This window comes from Echinops telfairi, unplaced genomic scaffold, assembly GCF_000313985.2.
Source record: "Echinops telfairi isolate 266 unplaced genomic scaffold, ASM31398v2 ScPeMD7_7356;HRSCAF=8355, whole genome shotgun sequence".
In the NCBI taxonomy this organism is placed as follows: Eukaryota; Metazoa; Chordata; class Mammalia; order Afrosoricida; family Tenrecidae; genus Echinops; species Echinops telfairi.
The window spans coordinates 696124-713910 of NW_022111256.1; the positions used below are offsets into that span (position 1 = coordinate 696124).

General features: G+C 42.8%; 1 protein-coding gene across 1 annotated transcript in view; it reads right to left on the reverse strand.

Annotated features, from left to right (window-relative positions):
- Positions 1-6725: 6725 nt before the first annotated feature.
- Positions 6726-17787, reverse strand: part of LOC101664341 (antigen WC1.1-like) — a 56239-nt gene continuing 45177 nt past the window's right edge. The window contains exons 5-15 of the mRNA XM_045295996.1: positions 15887-15979; positions 15499-15813; positions 14804-14956; positions 11602-11643; positions 11202-11516; positions 10969-11001; positions 10470-10607; positions 9981-10076; positions 9676-9759; positions 8314-8460; positions 6726-6847 (exon numbers count right to left, since the gene is read on the reverse strand). Coding sequence (XP_045151931.1) covers positions 6726-6847; positions 8314-8460; positions 9676-9759; positions 9981-10076; positions 10470-10607; positions 10969-11001; positions 11202-11516; positions 11602-11643; positions 14804-14956; positions 15499-15813; positions 15887-15979 — 1538 coding nt within the window. The remainder of the gene's footprint in view (positions 6848-8313; positions 8461-9675; positions 9760-9980; positions 10077-10469; positions 10608-10968; positions 11002-11201; positions 11517-11601; positions 11644-14803; positions 14957-15498; positions 15814-15886; positions 15980-17787) is intronic.

The following is a 17787-nucleotide window of genomic DNA, read 5'->3' on the forward strand; positions in this document are numbered from 1 at the left end:
GCTTAAGTGGAGAGGAAATGTTTTGAGAATGGTGAGGGCAATGAATGTACAAATGTGCTTTACACAATTGATGTATGTATGGATTGTGATAAGAGTTGTATGAGCCCCCAATAAAATGATTTTTAAAAAAGAAACAACTCTATGGCACCTAACAACAACATCTTGAAGTACAATGCTGTCTGTGACACAATTGTATCTATTCACCTTCAAGGAAATCCAATCAATACAACTATTATCAAATGTATGCACTGATCATGAATGCTAGTATTAAAGAAGTTGGAGAATTCTACCAATGTCTTCAATTGGAAATTGGACAAACATGCAATCCAGATGCATTGATTATTATTGGTGGTTGGATGCAAAAGTTGGAAACAAAGGGGAAGACATAGTAGTTGGAAAATATGGCCTTGCTGACAGAAATAAACTGGAGATCACATGCTAAACGTTTGCAATACCAACAACTAATTGCAAATAACTTTGCCAATACACAAATGGAAGCTATTCATGTGAACTTCTCCAGATGGAATATACAGAAATAAAATTGACCACAGCTTTGAGAAGAGACAGTAGAGAAGCTAAGCTAAAATGAGACCAGGGGCTCACTGTGGAACAGACCACCAAATGCTCATATGTAAGTTCAAATTGAAGCTTAAGAAATTTAAAACAATTCCACAAGACCCAAAATTCAACCTTGATTCTATCTCACCTGTGTTTTGAGAACCTCTCAAGAACAGCTGTGAAGCACTGAAACTAACGACAGGAGACATGAGAAACTGTGGGAGGATATTAGGAAAATCATTCATGAAGAAAACAAAAGGGCATTGAAAAGGCAAGAAAGAAAGAAAAGATCAGATCAACGCGGAAGCTTGCTGGTAATCAGAGTAGCTAAGACCAATGGAATAAATGATGACTTCAAAGAGTTGAACAGAAAATTTCACGGTACAGCTCCAGAAGTCAAACTTAAATATTGTAACAAAATGTGCAAAGACCTGGAGTTAAACAGCCAAAAATTATTATTATGCTCAGCATATCTCCAACTGAAAGAATTTATAAAAATTAAGCCTGGAGGTACAATATTGAAAGATTTTATGGGCAAAATATTGAATGATGCAGGTAGCATCAAAGATGGAAAGAGTTTATAGTCACTATATTCAAAAGATCCAGTTGACATTCTACCATTTCAGGAGTAGTATATGAGCAAGAACTAATGGTACTGAAGGAAGAAGTTTAAACTGCACTGAAGGCATTAGCCAAAAACAAGGTTTCAGGAATTGATGGAATACCCACTGAAATGTTTCAAGAGTGATGAAGCACTGGAAGCACTCACTCATCTATGTCAGGAAATGTGGAAGACAATTACTTGGCCAACTGACTTGAAGAGATCCATCTCTTTGCCCATTCCAAAGAAAGGTGATCCAACAGAATGCTCAAATTATAGTAAAATATCATTACTTTCACATGCAAGTAAAATTTTGCTGAAGGTCATCCAATGATGGTTGAAACAGTACATTGACAGGAAGCTGCCAGAGGTTCACGCTGGATTTAGAAGAGGACTTGGAACAAGGGATACACTGCAGATGTCAGATGGATCTTGGCTGAAAGCAGAGAATAAGGAAGACCAAAACAAAAGAATCATTGTGTTTGAATTGTGGCAAATATGTTCACGTGTTGTATTGGCTATTCAAAGGCATTCAACTGTGTGGATCAGAACAAACCTTTAGAAGATGAGAGTTGTATGAGCCCCCAGTAAAACGATTAAAAAAAAAAGAATGGGAATTCCAGAACACTTCACTGTGTTCCTCAGGAGCTGATACATGGATCAAGAGGCAGTTATTTGGGCAGAATGAGGGAATGCTGCATGGTTTAAAATCGGGAAAAGTGTGTGTCAGGATTGTAGCCTCTCATCATACTTCTTCATTCTATATGAAGAACAAATCATCAGAGAAACAGGTTTATATGAAGAAGAATGCAGCATCAGGATTGGAGGAAGGCTTATTAACAATCTGTGATACACAGATGACACAACCTTGCTTGAGGAAAGTGAGGAGGAATTGAAACACTTACTGATGAAGTTCAATGTTTGAAGTCTTCAGTATGGGTTAAAACTCAATGTAAAGAAGACCAAAATCTTCACAACTAGACCAATAGGTAACTTCATGATAAATAGAGAAAAGAGTGAAGTTGTCAAGGATTTGGTCTTGCTAGGATCCACAGTCAATGTTGAAGGAAGCAGCAGTCTAGAGATCAAACAATGCATTGCATTGGGCAAATCTGCTGCTGAAGACCATTTAAAGTGTTCTAAAGCAAGGAGGTTACTTTGAGGACTATGGAATGCTTGACCCAAGACACGGTATCTTCAATTGTCTCATTTGCATGTGAAAATTGAACATTGACTAAAGAAGATAGAGAAAGAATCTGTGCATTCGTATTATGGTGCTGGTTTAGAATATTGACAGTCCCGTGGACTGCCAAAAGGAAAACCAACTCTGTCTCGCTAGTAGTACAGTCAGTGTGCTCCTTAGAGGCAAGAATGACGAAACTTTGTCTCATGTACTTTGGATATAGTGCCAAGAGAAACCTGGAGAAGGACATTTTGATTGGTCAGTAAAACAGAGGAAGGCAAACAACAAGATGGATTGCACAGTGACTGCAACAATGGACTCAAAAACATGAGAAAAATTGCATGGATGGCACAGAACTGGCAGTTAGTTTACCTCTGTTGAACCTAGCATCTCTATGAGTTGGAAGCAACCCAATAGCACCTAACACAACAGCAATCAAGGGCATGTACAGAGAATTAACCAAAGATGACACTTGCATGGATAAGAATCACATGAAGAAATGTTTATGATCACTAGCCATCAAAACAATGATGCAATATCACCTTACACCCACAACAATAGCTCAATTAAGAAAAGCAGAGCAACACTTGCTGGAGAAGTGGTGAAGAGGTTGGCACACTCACACATTGTTGATCGGATTGTACACATGTACAATGATTGTGGAAAGTGATAGGGTGCTTCTTGAAACAAGTGGGAATAGAATACCATCTGACTCAGCAATACTTCTGCTGGGCATAAGTACCCCAAAGAAGTAAGAGACAGAACATGAAGAGACATGTCCTCTTCCATGTTCATAGTAGCACGGTTCGCAATAGCAAGAGGTTTCAAACAGCCCAAATGCTTATCAGTTGAAGAATGGATATAGAAACACTGGTATATTCACACAATAGAATACTACACAGCCCTAAAAAATTAGTGATGAAATCATAAAACACCTCATGACATGGATCGATTTGTATACCATTATACCGGGTCAGTACTGCAATGGGAGCTGACGCCTGGCCACTGGTGCGATCTTGCCTGCGAGAGTAATCCCACCCTGCAACTGTGGAACCCTACAACAAGCGGCCACACCACCCCACTAACTTGAGGGAGAGTTGGAATTCCTCCAGACCAATGGACAGGTGATCAAGCCTCAGTTATCGCCTTACTTGCCACTCTATTTCTTCTTTCTTTATTCATTCACCCTTCTATCTTTCCCACCACAGTCAGTCTCAACGAGCTCAGGTTTGTTTTGGTTTTTTCTTTCTTTCTTTCTTCTTTTTCCCCTTTTTTTCCCTTTTCCCCTCTTTCTCCTTTTCTCTCCCTCTCTTTCCAGTCATATGCCACTACTGGCTTCCAGATCACCACCCACCACCTTGGGGAAATCAACCCAAATAGCAGGGGGAACTCCAGCCTGCCCTCTGTGGGAGTGCTGCATTCCACACGAGGCAACTGTGACAGACCTCTATACCGTGCTGCACTGCTGAGGAAACATCCGTCGGACCTCTAATATGATCTCACCAACTAGGGCAATTCCACCCAGCACCACTGGGTCCCTGCATTAAAAGGGCACACCAACCTGCCATCATGGGGCAGGATTTAAACCCCTCTGGCCCCACATTCAGGCAATCAGGGAGAAGTTATCTCTTTATTCTTTATTTCCTCCTTCTCTCTTTCTTCCCTCTTTACCACCACAGTCAATCTTAGTGAGCACAGTTGAGATTTTTCCTATTCTTTCTCTTTCTTCTCTTTTTCTTTCTTCTCATTTGTTCTCTTTTCTTCTCTCTCTGCTTTTATGATTCTCTCCTCTCCCTTTCTTTCCTTCGACATGTCACTGCTGGTTTCCAGACCCCTACCCTTGCCTAGGGCAACAATGGCCACCCAGTGGGGAGAGCTACAGCCTACCCCCTAAGACAGTGCTGCACACAGCACGAGACAGTGCTACACATGGCATGGCACGGGATTCAGCTACCTATTTTTTTTTTAATTTTCCCTCCTCTGCTTTCTTTTTTCTTCTTTTTCTTTCTTTATTTTTGATCTTCTTAAACTTTTTCTTCTTTTCTCTTCTTCTTCTATCTCTTCACTCTTTCCTGTCACAGACTCAGCAGATTCAGTTCTCCTTTTTGGTTTTATTTATTTAGTTGTTTGTTTGTTTATTTATTTATTTTTGCTGTTTTCACTTTTGTTCAGTCTGTGAATTTTAGTTGTGTGTGTGAGTGGGTCTTATTTTGCTAGGCATTGTTGCTCCAGTCTTTGTTATATTCTTTCTGTCAGACTGCTTACCTTTCTATGTAAAGTTTCTTAAAAAAAACACACCCTGATTTGTGGCAAACAGGGGACAGGTTTTTATTTTATTTTTATAATTTTATTGGGGGCTCTTACAGCTCTTATAACAATCCATACATTAATAGATTCAAGTATATTTGTACATATATTGCCATCATCATTTTCAAAATATTTTCTTTCTACTGGAGCCCTTGGTATCAGCTCCTCTTTTTCTCCTACTTGTTCCACCCTCCCATCCTCATGACTCCTTGATAAATAATAAATGATTATTATTTTCATATCTTACACCATCCACTGTCTCCCTTCACCCTCATTTCTGTTACACATTCCCAACTGGTGGGGTGGGGGCATTTACACATCAATCATTGTAATTGGTTTCCTTTTCTCCCCCTTCTTCCCCCACCTTTGCCTTACCCTCATGGTATCGCTACTCCCATTATTGTTCCTGAGGGGCTTATTTGTCCTGGATTCTGTGTGTTGAGAGTTCTTATCTGTACCAGTGTACATGCTCTGGTCTAACCAGATTTATAAGGTAGAACTGGGGTCATGATAGTGGGGAGAAGGAAGCATTAAAGAACTAGAGGAATGTTGTGTGTTTTCTCAGTGCTATACTGCACCCTGACTGGTTCATTCTTACCTTGTGGCCCTTCTGTGAGGAAATGTCCAATTCTTCACAGATGGGCTTTGGGTCTCCATTCTGATCACCATCATTTTCATCGATATGACTGTTTTGGGTCTTCTGATGCCTGATACCTGACCATGTTGACACCTTGTGATCACACAGGTTGGTGTGCTTTTTGGGGGGTGGCTTTGTTGCTTCCTTGCCTCATGGCCACTTATTTATTTTCAAGCCTTTAAGACTCCAGATACTATATTTCCTAATAACCAGGCACCACCAGCTTTCTTCACATTTGTTTATACACCCTTTTTGTCTTCAGTGATTGTGTAGGGAAGGTGAGCATCACAGAATGCCAGGTTATTAGAACAAAGTGTTCTTGCATTGAGGGAGGACTTGAGTAGAGGCTCAGTGTCTTGCTGCTACCTTAATATTTGACATATAAATATATGTACATAAACATATATCCTTATCATTATATTTTAATATATTTACATATATACATACCTATATTTATACCTCTATAAATGCCTTTTGCCTTCTAGTTCTTTCCTCTATTTACTTTTACATTCCTCCTGTCCAGGGGACAGGCTTTGCCAAAATGACAATGCACCTGCTCATGCAGTCATCTCAGTGTGCCAATTTGAGGCAAAAAAAACAGCATGCCTCTCTCTACATACCCCAATTATTTTGTTTTTCTAGAAATCCCAGTCTAAGATATTTAGTACTTAGAGTGATTCTAGAAAAAAATGGTAAGAACGAATTTTCTAAATAGATTTTCAAGTTTGGTTAGTCTCAAAGATATGGATGGTTCTTCTAGGAAAACTGCATGGCATGAGATGATGTTACCCCAAATTTTAGGCCTTTTTCCTGAATCAGAGCATTTCATTAATAATCACTTTGGTGAACAATAGGACATGAAACCGACACAGAAAGTGAAGCCTTTGGGTATGGAAGAATAGCTAAGAAAGAAAAGGAAGTGAGAATTTAAATTACTTCTTATTTTCACTCTCTAAAAAATGAGAACTGCTGCAAACATCTTCTATCCACCTCACCTACCAACGCACTTTTGACCTCACTGCTAGGTATTGGTAGAATGTGGAAAATTCTGGATTATTCACTGCGCATTTCATAAGGTAGTCTTCCTAAGAGCACATGCTCAGTGTGAGACATGATTCCAGAGTTTCATGATATGCAGGGAAACACAAACATTGTTATACCTAAAGAAAGACTGATTGGAGTCTGTGGAGCATTAATATACCAGGATTTCAAGTGAGAAATCCCACTGGGAAAGGCATTTGGATGAAGACTTACCTTTCTTCAGTTAAAAGGGATGAATGTTCTAGATCCTTAAGAGAACGACAGTGGGTTGGGAAACTAAAGGTATTTATTATGAATTTTTCTCAGCATTACAGTAATGGAGAAAACAGAATTCATGTTTATTTTGGGAAGCAAAATAGAAACGATTCTTCACTGATATGATTGTTCTGTACACAGCACTACATAGTGCTAAGCTCGACATCATCGTATCCAAGGTCTTCCCCTTGCCCGTGGACCACTGAGGAAGCTTTCCCGTCCACTTGGGGGTAAGCAGCTTTGCTAGGAGACTGCAGAGAGTCACCTGAAACAAGAAGGACAGTTCTGGTTACAGCAGTGACATAAAGACAGGACGGAGGCCCTTGGTGGAAGGACAGACTGGTACAGAGAGGTCCCAAGTATCTGTGGACACTCCGTGCTTGTCTGAGAGACTAGAACCACCACATACTGCTTGGGTGCTCTGTGCAAAGCCTAGTGCTGATCCTGACAGCTGGTAAGAAGATGTGCCAGTAATGAGAAAGCCTGGGAGAGAGATGAACATTCTTCTTCAATACTAATCTAAACTGATTTTTAAAGAATCAAGGCAAAAATACTTTTCTGTATACCTTACTCACTATACAGACAGTCAACAGACAATCCTTACCTCAAACTATTCATGAGAATGCTCCTAAATCATCAGTCAGATGCTAATGTGCCAACCTGGCCGATAAACACATGTGGGGTTAAGTGAACGGTGGAGAGATAATTGGCTCAGTGAGCCTCGCTTTTCCAGTTCTTGGGTCTCTTGCTTTGTGATGGTAGGAACAGGGTGCAGCTACCTTAGCCAGTTCCCTGCTTCAACTGACAAAGCTCACTTCCTGCAAGACATCCCTGAGGAGAAGCTGCATGGACCTACCCCGATGCAGCCCTGGATGCTGGAGCACCCATGTGGAGACCCCTGCCAGCACTGAGATGCTTACATATTCACTGATTCGGCTTTCCTCCTGCAGTCGGCACCATAGTGTGTGTTTTGTGAGATGGAGGAGGACTTTGTGGATTGGTGTCGGACATATGGGTTAATGTTGGACTTGTGGGCTTGGGCAGCAGCACTGAGTTGGGATGTTTTCTTGATGTGGACTTATCCTCTATATAAAACTCTCTCTTATACATGAGTTTCTGTGGATTTGTTTCTCTAAAATACCTGGGACATCTCATATTGTAGTCCGTTGCACCTCGTGGACCACATAGCCATATCTTGTTCGAAGGAAGTAATACTCTTTATCTGTCCATTGAAATACTTTTGTTTTGTTTTAGTGCTGAGACTTTCAGACTTTAACTGAGGCCACTGTACATTTTGCAATAATACTGGGCAATGCCACCTTAATCTCTAGGTTATATGTTTTCCAAGTGAGACAACTAGCTCAGGCATTCAATTTACCTTGTTATTAAAGAGATTTCTCAGATAATCTCTCACGATCTTCAAAGGTCTCCTATTCATTGTCAGAACGCATGTCCATTAAGGTGTAAAGTAAATGAACAAGAGCTCTACATCTCATTATGCAGACCTTTCCCATTGAGGGGGTGGTAGATATGGAACAGAGGGCACAATGGGACCATGTGAAAGAAGAGATAAATGGCTACAATATTCAAGATTTGGAAGAGTCCATCTCTGGGTGTAGGAAGTTAGCCAGATTGTGACTGTGCAGGAAACAAAAATGAGAACTGGAGAGTCCAAACGGAATGTTCTTCCAACAAAAAAGCAAGACTCTGGAGGGAGAGCGGTCCACTCACCTGCCTGAGACCACCCAGCATCATTTCTCTCCTCGGGGAGAAATTGTTTGTCACTCATTGCTGGGGTAGGAGAAGTTTCAGGAAAAGGCAACTCTTCAGCATCATCATAACCATTTTCAGAGGCATCAACAGGGCTACCTGGAGGTTCTGAAAGCAGGCAAGGATGTTAGGTGGAACAGCTAATATTTGTTGGCCTAAGTGGTATGCTCAGTTTCTTCTAATACAAAGATTCGAGCTGATCCATACAGGCCCCAGATTTCAAAGGCATTCCAAAGGCACATATTTGATCTCAATATATTAGAATGTATTTAGACTAATTATGCTTCTCTACAATGGTTTTTCATATCTTAATACATAATAAAAGTTACTGTATTACGATTTTCAACATACAGTAAATGAGTTGTAACCCATAGTATGTACACATCAGTGACTGAGGGAGGTTGAATGTGAGGTTGCTCCCTGACCTTCTGAGGCTATGAGAGATACACAGTTCTCAGAGAGAAGCCACTTGGGTATCTTTCATACAGAGGTAGGAGACCCCACCAATCCCAGTCACAGAAGTATGACTTTAAATCCCCTCCAGTGCTCTGATGACCTCAGGATCCCATTTTGACAAAGCTCTTCTGGACATACCCCATCCATCCCAAGAGCTAACCAGCTCTACTTCCTGGGGGACACTCAGGGAAAAGTCTCCAGTCTTGCAAAAAGAAGCCCCCAATCCATTGTTTGAGTCAATTCAGACCCAGTGACCTCGTAGCACAGTGCAGAATGGTCCCAAGGTTTCAAGGCTGCTCTCTTTATGGGAGCAGATTGCTGCTGAGCAGCTGGTCCCTTTGAGCTGCTGACCTTGGGGGTAGCAGTTGGAGGTTTAAACACGGCACCACCAGGTCCCTGGCTCTAGCTCTGAGGCCCCATGTCAGCATGAGCTCCTCATGGTTGATCAGTGTAACACTGCGTGCTCCATTTATTCCAGGGCTTTATTACATCAACTTCTCCCTCATCTCAATATACATCTAAACCACCAAATAATCCAAATATCACACTTCCTCAGGTTCAAAAGCATATTTTCGAGTGTTCTCTCATCTGGAATGTTGGAGATTGCTCGTTCTAAGTGTTATTGTTAAAACATAGCCTCTGAGTCGATACCCACACAGTCGATGCACGTCTGTGCTTGAGTAGAAGCAGTTGTGGACACAGAAGCTGAGCTAGACTTTTTCCCTCCTGGGGTCACAGAGCAGGCAGGGAATAAGGCGTTGTTGCACCAGAGATAAGAGACCCTTTCCATCCCAAGCACAGAAGAAATGTTTGGATGGGATTCTTCTTCCACAACCTAACCATCCAAAGACGATCTGTTCCTATTACCTGGAGCAGATTCAGGATCTTCGTCCTCCTCATTGTCCCCAGTGTAATATGGCAGCTTAGTCACTGAGTCATCAGACATGTTTTCTAGTAGGGAAAAAATCACAGACAACAAGCAAAACTTTTCCTACAGAAGGAGGTTTAATGTCAAGTTTCAGAAGAAATCTTGAGTCTTTAGACGAGCAGAGACAGGGGTGGTGTTCCTGCCTGAAAACAATGCTGCCATGTACTGCTAGAGGCTGTGTGCTTCCTGAAGAGCCCCACCGCGATAGCCAGCACGCGGACAGAAGGGAGGACAGGATACACACCTGAGAGCTCCCAATGCTTCCCCTTTTCTGGGTTGACAAGGTAGTCAATGTCCTCATACAAGGCCTCCTCAAGAGCATCTTCAAACTTGTGTGAGTCTGTGGAAAGCAACGAGAGCTCAGAGACAGCCTCTAGATGGTGCACTTATTAACGGGCAAAGCCTTCTGTTGTTCCCAAAGCTCACCCTTGGAGAAACCCCCTGGACTGTCAGGCACAGTCTTCAGCCTGCGCCCTTTTGGGTTAAAACTAGGTCCTACATCTTGGTCTGATAGTCAAGCTCCACTGAAAAGAGTTACTCTTTCTGAGCGTTTCCACACTGGTGCAGGACCACGGATTCAATGATGCAGACCCTGGAGTCTATTGTACAGAAGGTGGATTTTTGCCAGACGATGAGAGTAAAAACTAAAACTTGTGCATTTCCCTTGATCTCACAAGTGGCCCAACACATTGCTCCCATTCTTTCCAGTTCCTTTGGAATTCCTGAGCCCTACCTCGGTGCTCTGCTCTCCGTCTGTGCAGCTGCGTTCCCAGGATGATGAAGACCAGGAAGAGAAGAGCCCCTAGGATGACACAGAGGACCCAAGGCAGGGAGAAGATGCCAGAGTCCCGGGGGGAGGGTGCAATGTTGCCTGGGGAGAGACAAGGGGCCTTCAGACTTTAGAGAGGATCCGATGTCCAGTAGCTTTCCTGAACTCAGCCTCTCTTTCGTCCTTGGAACCAGGAGAGTGTCAGCTCAGGTCACATGGGTTTTCTTGTCCCTCAAAATGTGCCTGACCTAGGAGGGGCTCTTGGTGTGTCACCTGTGTTCTCAATGTGGTTGTCCAGGTTCTTTACATGCTGGTGAACATTAGGGTCCCCATCTTGTCATAACAGGGCAATTAATACCTGACAATGTCTAATTGTGCCAGAAATATGGAAAACTGTGTATTGCGGGTCCTTGAACAATCTGAGTCTCTTCTCTATCACATGATCAGATCCAAAACCACTCACCTCTATTGATGGGAGGAGAGGTTGTCCTCTCTCCTGGAATGAAGAGAAAGAAAATGGGAACACTGGAAAAGCTATATTGTCACATTTATTAATATTCTCCCAGTTCTCAGGAGCCCATATCTGTCTGTGTCTAAAGCCAGCACACAGACCGGCAGGTTTTCCCAGGAAGTGCTTCTGGATACAAACTCTGTCCTCCTTCAACCTACGCTATTGCTCCCAACTCCTGCACTCACCTGAGCACCTCACTCCAGCATCCTCTTCATGCTTGCAGTTACTAGGGCCCCAGGGCTGAGCTGCACAGGCCCACAGGGAGGACTCCCTGCCCCTGCACTGCACATTATCCAGCCAGATGCTCCCATTTCCTGGGCCAAATGCAGCCCCGTGCAGAGCTTCCAGGGCAGAGCCACAGCCCAGCTGCTGACACACCACCTGGGCCTCTGCCAGGCTCCAGGAGTCATCACACACGGTGCCCCAGGAGCCATTGTGCCAGATCTCCACTCTTCCTGAGCACTGGGTGTCTCCTCCCCTGAGGCGGAGCTTCTCTCTGTCTGGAAGCAGGAACACTTATTACTGGCCAGGTGGAAAGCTGGCAACCTTGAGCGGCCATAGTGGAAATGTCTGGGGTGTGAATACCTTTGCAGGGGGCACCAGTGGGACAGCTCTTCGGCTTCTTTCCTGAAAAAATAGGCAATGGGCAAGAGCTGGATTAGGGGGATCTAGAAACAATCAAGTGGTCAGAGGCTTCAATATCAACTTCAACAGGTTAAAAACAGACATACGCTTAAAAACGGGTTGCCATCCTTTCTAACGGGTGAAGTCCCCATGTTGTACGTAAGTAGAACTGTACTTCAGGGGGTTTTGTTTGTTTTTAAGCTTTTTATGGTGGGCTGAATGAAGGTTTACAGAATGAAGGTTTATGGAGCAGTTTTCTGTTCAACAATTTATATACATCTTGTTTCATCTCATTGATTGCAATCTCCACAATGTATCATTAATTATCCTACTTCCTCGCTCTGTTTCTTTTTACTATTCTTTTTTCATTCCTAACCCTCTGAACTTTGTTCTTGCATAGATGCTACTCTTTTGATCTCAAATGATTGATTATTCTAAGATGTATGTACGTCCCTGCGTCCCTGCCTTGATTTCATTTATCTCTTTACCCAGTGGTGGGATTCCGTCAGTCCACGCCAGATGCAGAACCGATTACCTAATTTATTGTTGAGTTGGCAATCTGATCAATGCAATGGTACTTTGGTCAGGGTTCTCTCTAAGGTGGACATCTGGGCAGCCACGCAATGTGGAAATCACAAAATTACATTCCTTCTCTTTTTAACATTCATGTGCCCAACTACTAAGCACCCATAGTAATGTTCATTCCTCCCATAGGTATAAAAATTAGATGGAGCAACGCTTTAATATTTATTTACATTTACTGAAACTCAATATACTTTTAATGATTTTTATTGTCTTGCATCTGTGACTTCAGTAAACAAACACAGAACGTGAAGAGGGAAAAGTGCCAAACAACCAGAGGGTGACACGGTGTCATTCACATCGTTCGTTTCAGCTCTCAATTCCCAGGCATTGAGAGGATCGTGATGCAATTCCTGAAAGTGTTCAAAGAGCTAAAAAGAACAATTGCTGTGAGTTCAGCAGGAGCGAAAAGGGATTTTTCAAAGGCGAACATAGTATGTTCAGAGGAGAGAAGTCGCCTGTTTCAAATATATGGCACACAATGACTCTTCTCTAGCTGGCCTACCTCTAAGGGAATGGGACCCCTCCTACAGAGAAAAGCTGGTTCAGGATAAATCGCGCAGCCAGTGACACTCGGATGAAAGTGAAGGATATTACAAGTGAAGACACAAATCAAGATGCAATATGGAAATATCTTAAATAGCAGTTTTATTGGTTTTTGTCAGGTATTATTTAATATTTTTTCACTAATATTTTAAAACTCTTTCTTATAACATAAACTAGTTTTGTGTACCTCCTTTGCTGTTCTTATTTAAGTATTAACTGTATGAAATAATAAGCTACCTTTCAGTATATCTTTTTTTAATATTTAAGTGAAACCATTAGTTACACTGTAGACTGCTGCTTACAAGCTTTTAAATGGTCATTGGGGCAGTGAACCAGTTGTTAAATTATTTGAATCCCACCACTGTCTTTACAGGACTGTCTATGGTTTGGTTGACAATGGAGCCACAAGAGTGAGCTGATTTCCAGACCTAAAGGGTGACTAAGAGATAGAATCTCAGAGGCTCCAGCCATGTCTATCTTTCTCTCTTTCTGCCACTGACTGAATTCCAGCTCATAGCGACCCTATAGGAGAAAGTAGAGCTGCCCTGTGGCTTTCCAAGACTATAACTCTTCATGAGAGTGAAAAATCTTGTCTTTCTCCCAAGGAACACCAAGTGGTTTTGAACTGCTGACCTTGCAGTTAGCAGCCCATCACATAACCACTACACTATTTGGGCTCCAGCCTACTTGCCTCTACCTGAACAATGAACCTGATCTTTGTATGCGTATAATTTTGACTTTTGTTCCATATCCTTTTCCCACTCTGTCCAGGATCTTCTAATGTGATCCTTTCCAGGTTATGGTAACGGTCTAGTTTGTCTAGTCTCGGGGTCCAAGAGATTAATGTTTTATGGGCCATTAAACTATTAGATTAATTTTTTTCATTTATCATCTTCCCTCCACTCAAGGAGAAACCAATAGTTACACTTGAGACTGCTCCTTACAATCTTCTAAAACCCTAGCCAGCTACTCACTGAAGTCTGGTGTAGGGTTGTCAGGGACTGAGTTTGGGGGATTATATTACCAGACCTTTGAGGCCTTATGGGTAGACTCAAACTACCAATCTGTCTGAAAGCAGCTACATTAACTATTTGCATCACACAAGGACAGATACTACTGTTCTTTTTCCTTTAGTTTTTTCTTTCCTTTTTTTTTTTGTTTGTTTGTTTGTCCATGGTTTCATCAGTTCAAGAAAAAAATAAATTCTCCTTTAGCCAGGAAAGCAAAATGAATTTTGGACTAGAGTCCTGACTTTATGGCTAAGGTGGATTTGACCACAACGTAGCATAATTGAAAGTGAAGGCCCATCTCTAGTCTGCCATATTCTAGGTAATAAGATCCCATCAACAGATTTTGTGTTTTCACCGCAATGCACAATCAAGATACTCGTGTCTCTGTTTAGACCCAACTGTGTTTTAATACGTTTATGACTAGGTTAGATTATACTTTAAATTTTTTACTGCTACCATGTGTTTCCAGTAATGGAAGGTAGTCAGAATTGGGGGTAAGGGGGGGATATTTTGAGACAATATAGTTTTGGATGCATTAAGTTGGATACATATGTCTCAAGTGGTTGCTTTGGGTACAATTAGTGATGTGGGGTCTGTTTCTTCAGAGTTGTGCAGTTACAAGTCTAACCCAGACATACTGCCATTGGGACAGGAGCTTTTCAGGAAAGCAGGGAAGCTGAAGATGATAGTGATCCATGCATGCCTGAATTGTCTAATTTCTCAGAAACAGATATAAGATTCAAGAAGTCAACATCTTAATGTATAAGTGCATTTTGTTGGCTTAATCTGACATTTAAGCTATACAATTAAACAAACGCAAAAAATGGTGGTATAGTCTACCCAAGTTCAGATAACTAATTCACCTTCACAAACGATGTGAGCTACTTCATTTGCAGAGCAGGATCTGTGGTTCCAGGGATCAGAAGGGCACTGCCACAAGGTAGGGTCACTTTTCTGACACTGGATTCCAGCCAGCCACCGGGGCTGAGAGCCTGTCCTGATTCCAGCAGAAATATTGAGCTCACCAGTGTTCCCACAGCCCAACTGCCTGCAGATCACAGCCAGAGTGATGCGCTCCATCGGGCTTCTGCAGACGCTGCCCCACGTGCCGTTGTAGAAGACTTCCAGCCACCCGGCACAGTCGTGGTCGTCACTCACCAGCCTGAGCGCCAGAGACTCTGGAAGTAGAGATGGGAAGAATGAGGCCCTGGGGTGCAGGGTGACTGACCTTAGTGCTGTGATCCTTCATTGTCAGGAGATGTGACTGGTGATCTCAGACGCTGCAAAGGACTCTTCTACTTTGAAGGAGTTTATAACATCCTTTCTGATCCCTTTTCTTAATCGGGGTATGTCTGCCTCCATTTGAACCCTGCAGTCTCTCATTATCAGGACTGGAATCATTGTGGCAAGAGGAAGCGGTACTTCTGAGAGATATACACACCGATACACGCAAGATTACAAGCCACTTAGATAGCTCTTTTTACTAGGTCTAAAATACAAGTGCTGCTTGTGTTTGGATAACTTTGGAAAAACCTACCTTTGGGAAGGAAAGCCCTGCCAAAAAGAAACCCCTCATTCAGAGCTACTTGAACCGCAAGGAGCCCAGCAGAAAGCCTCTTCCACTCCAGCTCAATCAGCTCAAGCTCCCCAGGGACCCAGACCCCCACCTCTGGGGTGCTCCATGTGGCTTCCCCCAGGATGCAGACACAGGAGAGCAGACCTGAGCAGATGGCCCCTGCGTCTTCCTTGTGCCTGCAGTTGTGCTTCCTCCAGCCCTGGGAAGGGCACTTCCACACATGGGACTCCTCCCCTGTGCACTGCAGACCGTCCAGCCAGATGGGTCCCGTCCCTTCCCCAAAGTGAGCAGAGGCAGTGGCATTAATGGCCACTCCACAGCCCAGCTGTCTGCACACCACATGGGCATCCTTCATATCCCAGCTGTCATCGCAGACGGTGCCCCAGGAGCCCTGGTGAAGAATCTCCACTCTCCCAGCACTGGGACTGCCCCCGTCCACCAGGCGGAGCCATCTGCTCCCTGGGGAAAGAAGGACATGTCAATTAGGAACTTAGGCAGGAATGAGGAGAGGTCTGCTGCTGTGGGGCCTCCCCTGAGTGGTTGGCAGCTCTGTCCTCCAAGGCCGCGGAGTCCGCTGGATGAGATGTGGAGTTGTTGCCTGGGAGCAGAGGATGGGTCTGCTTTCCTACAAAAGGCACAGTGCTCAGTAGGACCAACAACATTATTGGTAGGGTTCCGTGCAAAATAACATGTGAGCTTCTTGCTCAAAACTTATTAAGCTTTCAAAAAAGTAACAGAAAAGCATTAAAGTAAGTGGAGGTCATGCTAAGGCACAGACCACATCCCCTGAGCTCAGCTCTGATGTTCGTCTCCATGAACATGAGGTTAGACACATTAGAGCTTAAGAAACACAGTCATTACAACTACTGTACTCAACAACCCACTGTCACTGAGTGGCTGCTGACTCAGAGCGACCCTATGATGCAGGGTGGAACAGCACCTGTGGGTTTCCAAGACTCGAACTGTTTGGGGGAGTGAAAAGCCCCATCTTCCTCCCAAGGAGGAGCTGATTGTTTCGAACTGATGACCTTGCAGTTAGCAGCCCAACGTTTCACAAGTACAGTGAACCCTCGCCACTTCGCGCTTCGGCTTCCGCGGCTTCACTCTATCGCGGTTTTTGCGTAACAGCGCATGCTCTGTCATTACTGCCACTGATTGTACTGTACACTGTACATGCTTGATGCCATAAATAATATAATAAATAATAAATGATAATTGTAACGTCCAAAATGTTTTACTGTATTTTCCCTTTTTCGTTTAATAAATTGGGTAATACGAGTGTACAGTGAACCCTTGCCACTTCGCGCTTCAACTTCGCTGCTTCACTCTATCAGTTTTTGCGTAACAGTCATATCAAGAAGAGTTGTACCATTAGCATCGCAGTCAATTCCAGAACATTTTCCTCTTCCTTGTACTCATTGTTATTCATGTAATTATATTTTTAATTGTGGCAAAAATATACACAACAAAACATTCTTCAAATCAACCACTTCTACATGTATAATTCAGTGTCGTTGATTATACTCTTCATATTGTACAACCATTATTAATATCCTTTTCCAAATTATCCCACCACCATTGGCATACATTCAATGCCCCCTAAGCAACAACTCTTCCTCCTTCACCCATGCTAACCATTGGTCAAGTTCAAATTTCGTTTAAGAATCTTCTTGATACAGTATTCACATATCGTAAACTTCCATGGTTAAATCACTTTTTTTAAAGAGTTGTATATACATCATCACAATCCGTTCTAGTGCTCCCTCCCGAATTCATTGTTTGCTCCCCAAATTCCCTTATCCACCCCTCACTCCCCAACCCCCCTCCAAATCCCTGATCAACCCTTGCATCAGTTATTGTCTCCGTGTGGTCACTCCTTCTTGCTTCAAAACTGGGACACCCAACAGAAATAATAAAAGACAAAAAGAAAATGGCAAGAAGAAAACAATACTCTAAAGATAAAAATATAAATAAAGAACAGGAAAGAAAAGACTACCATCAATATTCTAAAAGCCAGAAAACAAATTTCTGTCATGGGACAAGCAAGGAATATTTATGCCTAAAGCAAATTCAGGTGGGGTCAAGAGGGAGGTCAAGTGGCCAAGTATCAAGACTATTGATCTTTACAGAAGTAAAACATCTTGTCTTTCTAAGCTGTGGGACGAATGTTATGTTACCTCATTTATATAAAATTACAAGAATAGGCAAACACAGAGATCAAAGTTCCTTACTAGTTGGTAGAAGTGAGAGGAAAAAGAAGTGCTGCTGCTTGTGAAGCACTCAGTTTCCATTGATGATGGATCACACTGATTAAGGGTAGGTTTTCATAGCTGTTTACTGTACTTGCTGTCAACACATCTCCCATGTATCTGTATATGGGAGATGTCCCCCATCCTAACCCACCACACCAGGGTGAACACGAAGGGTGTACAG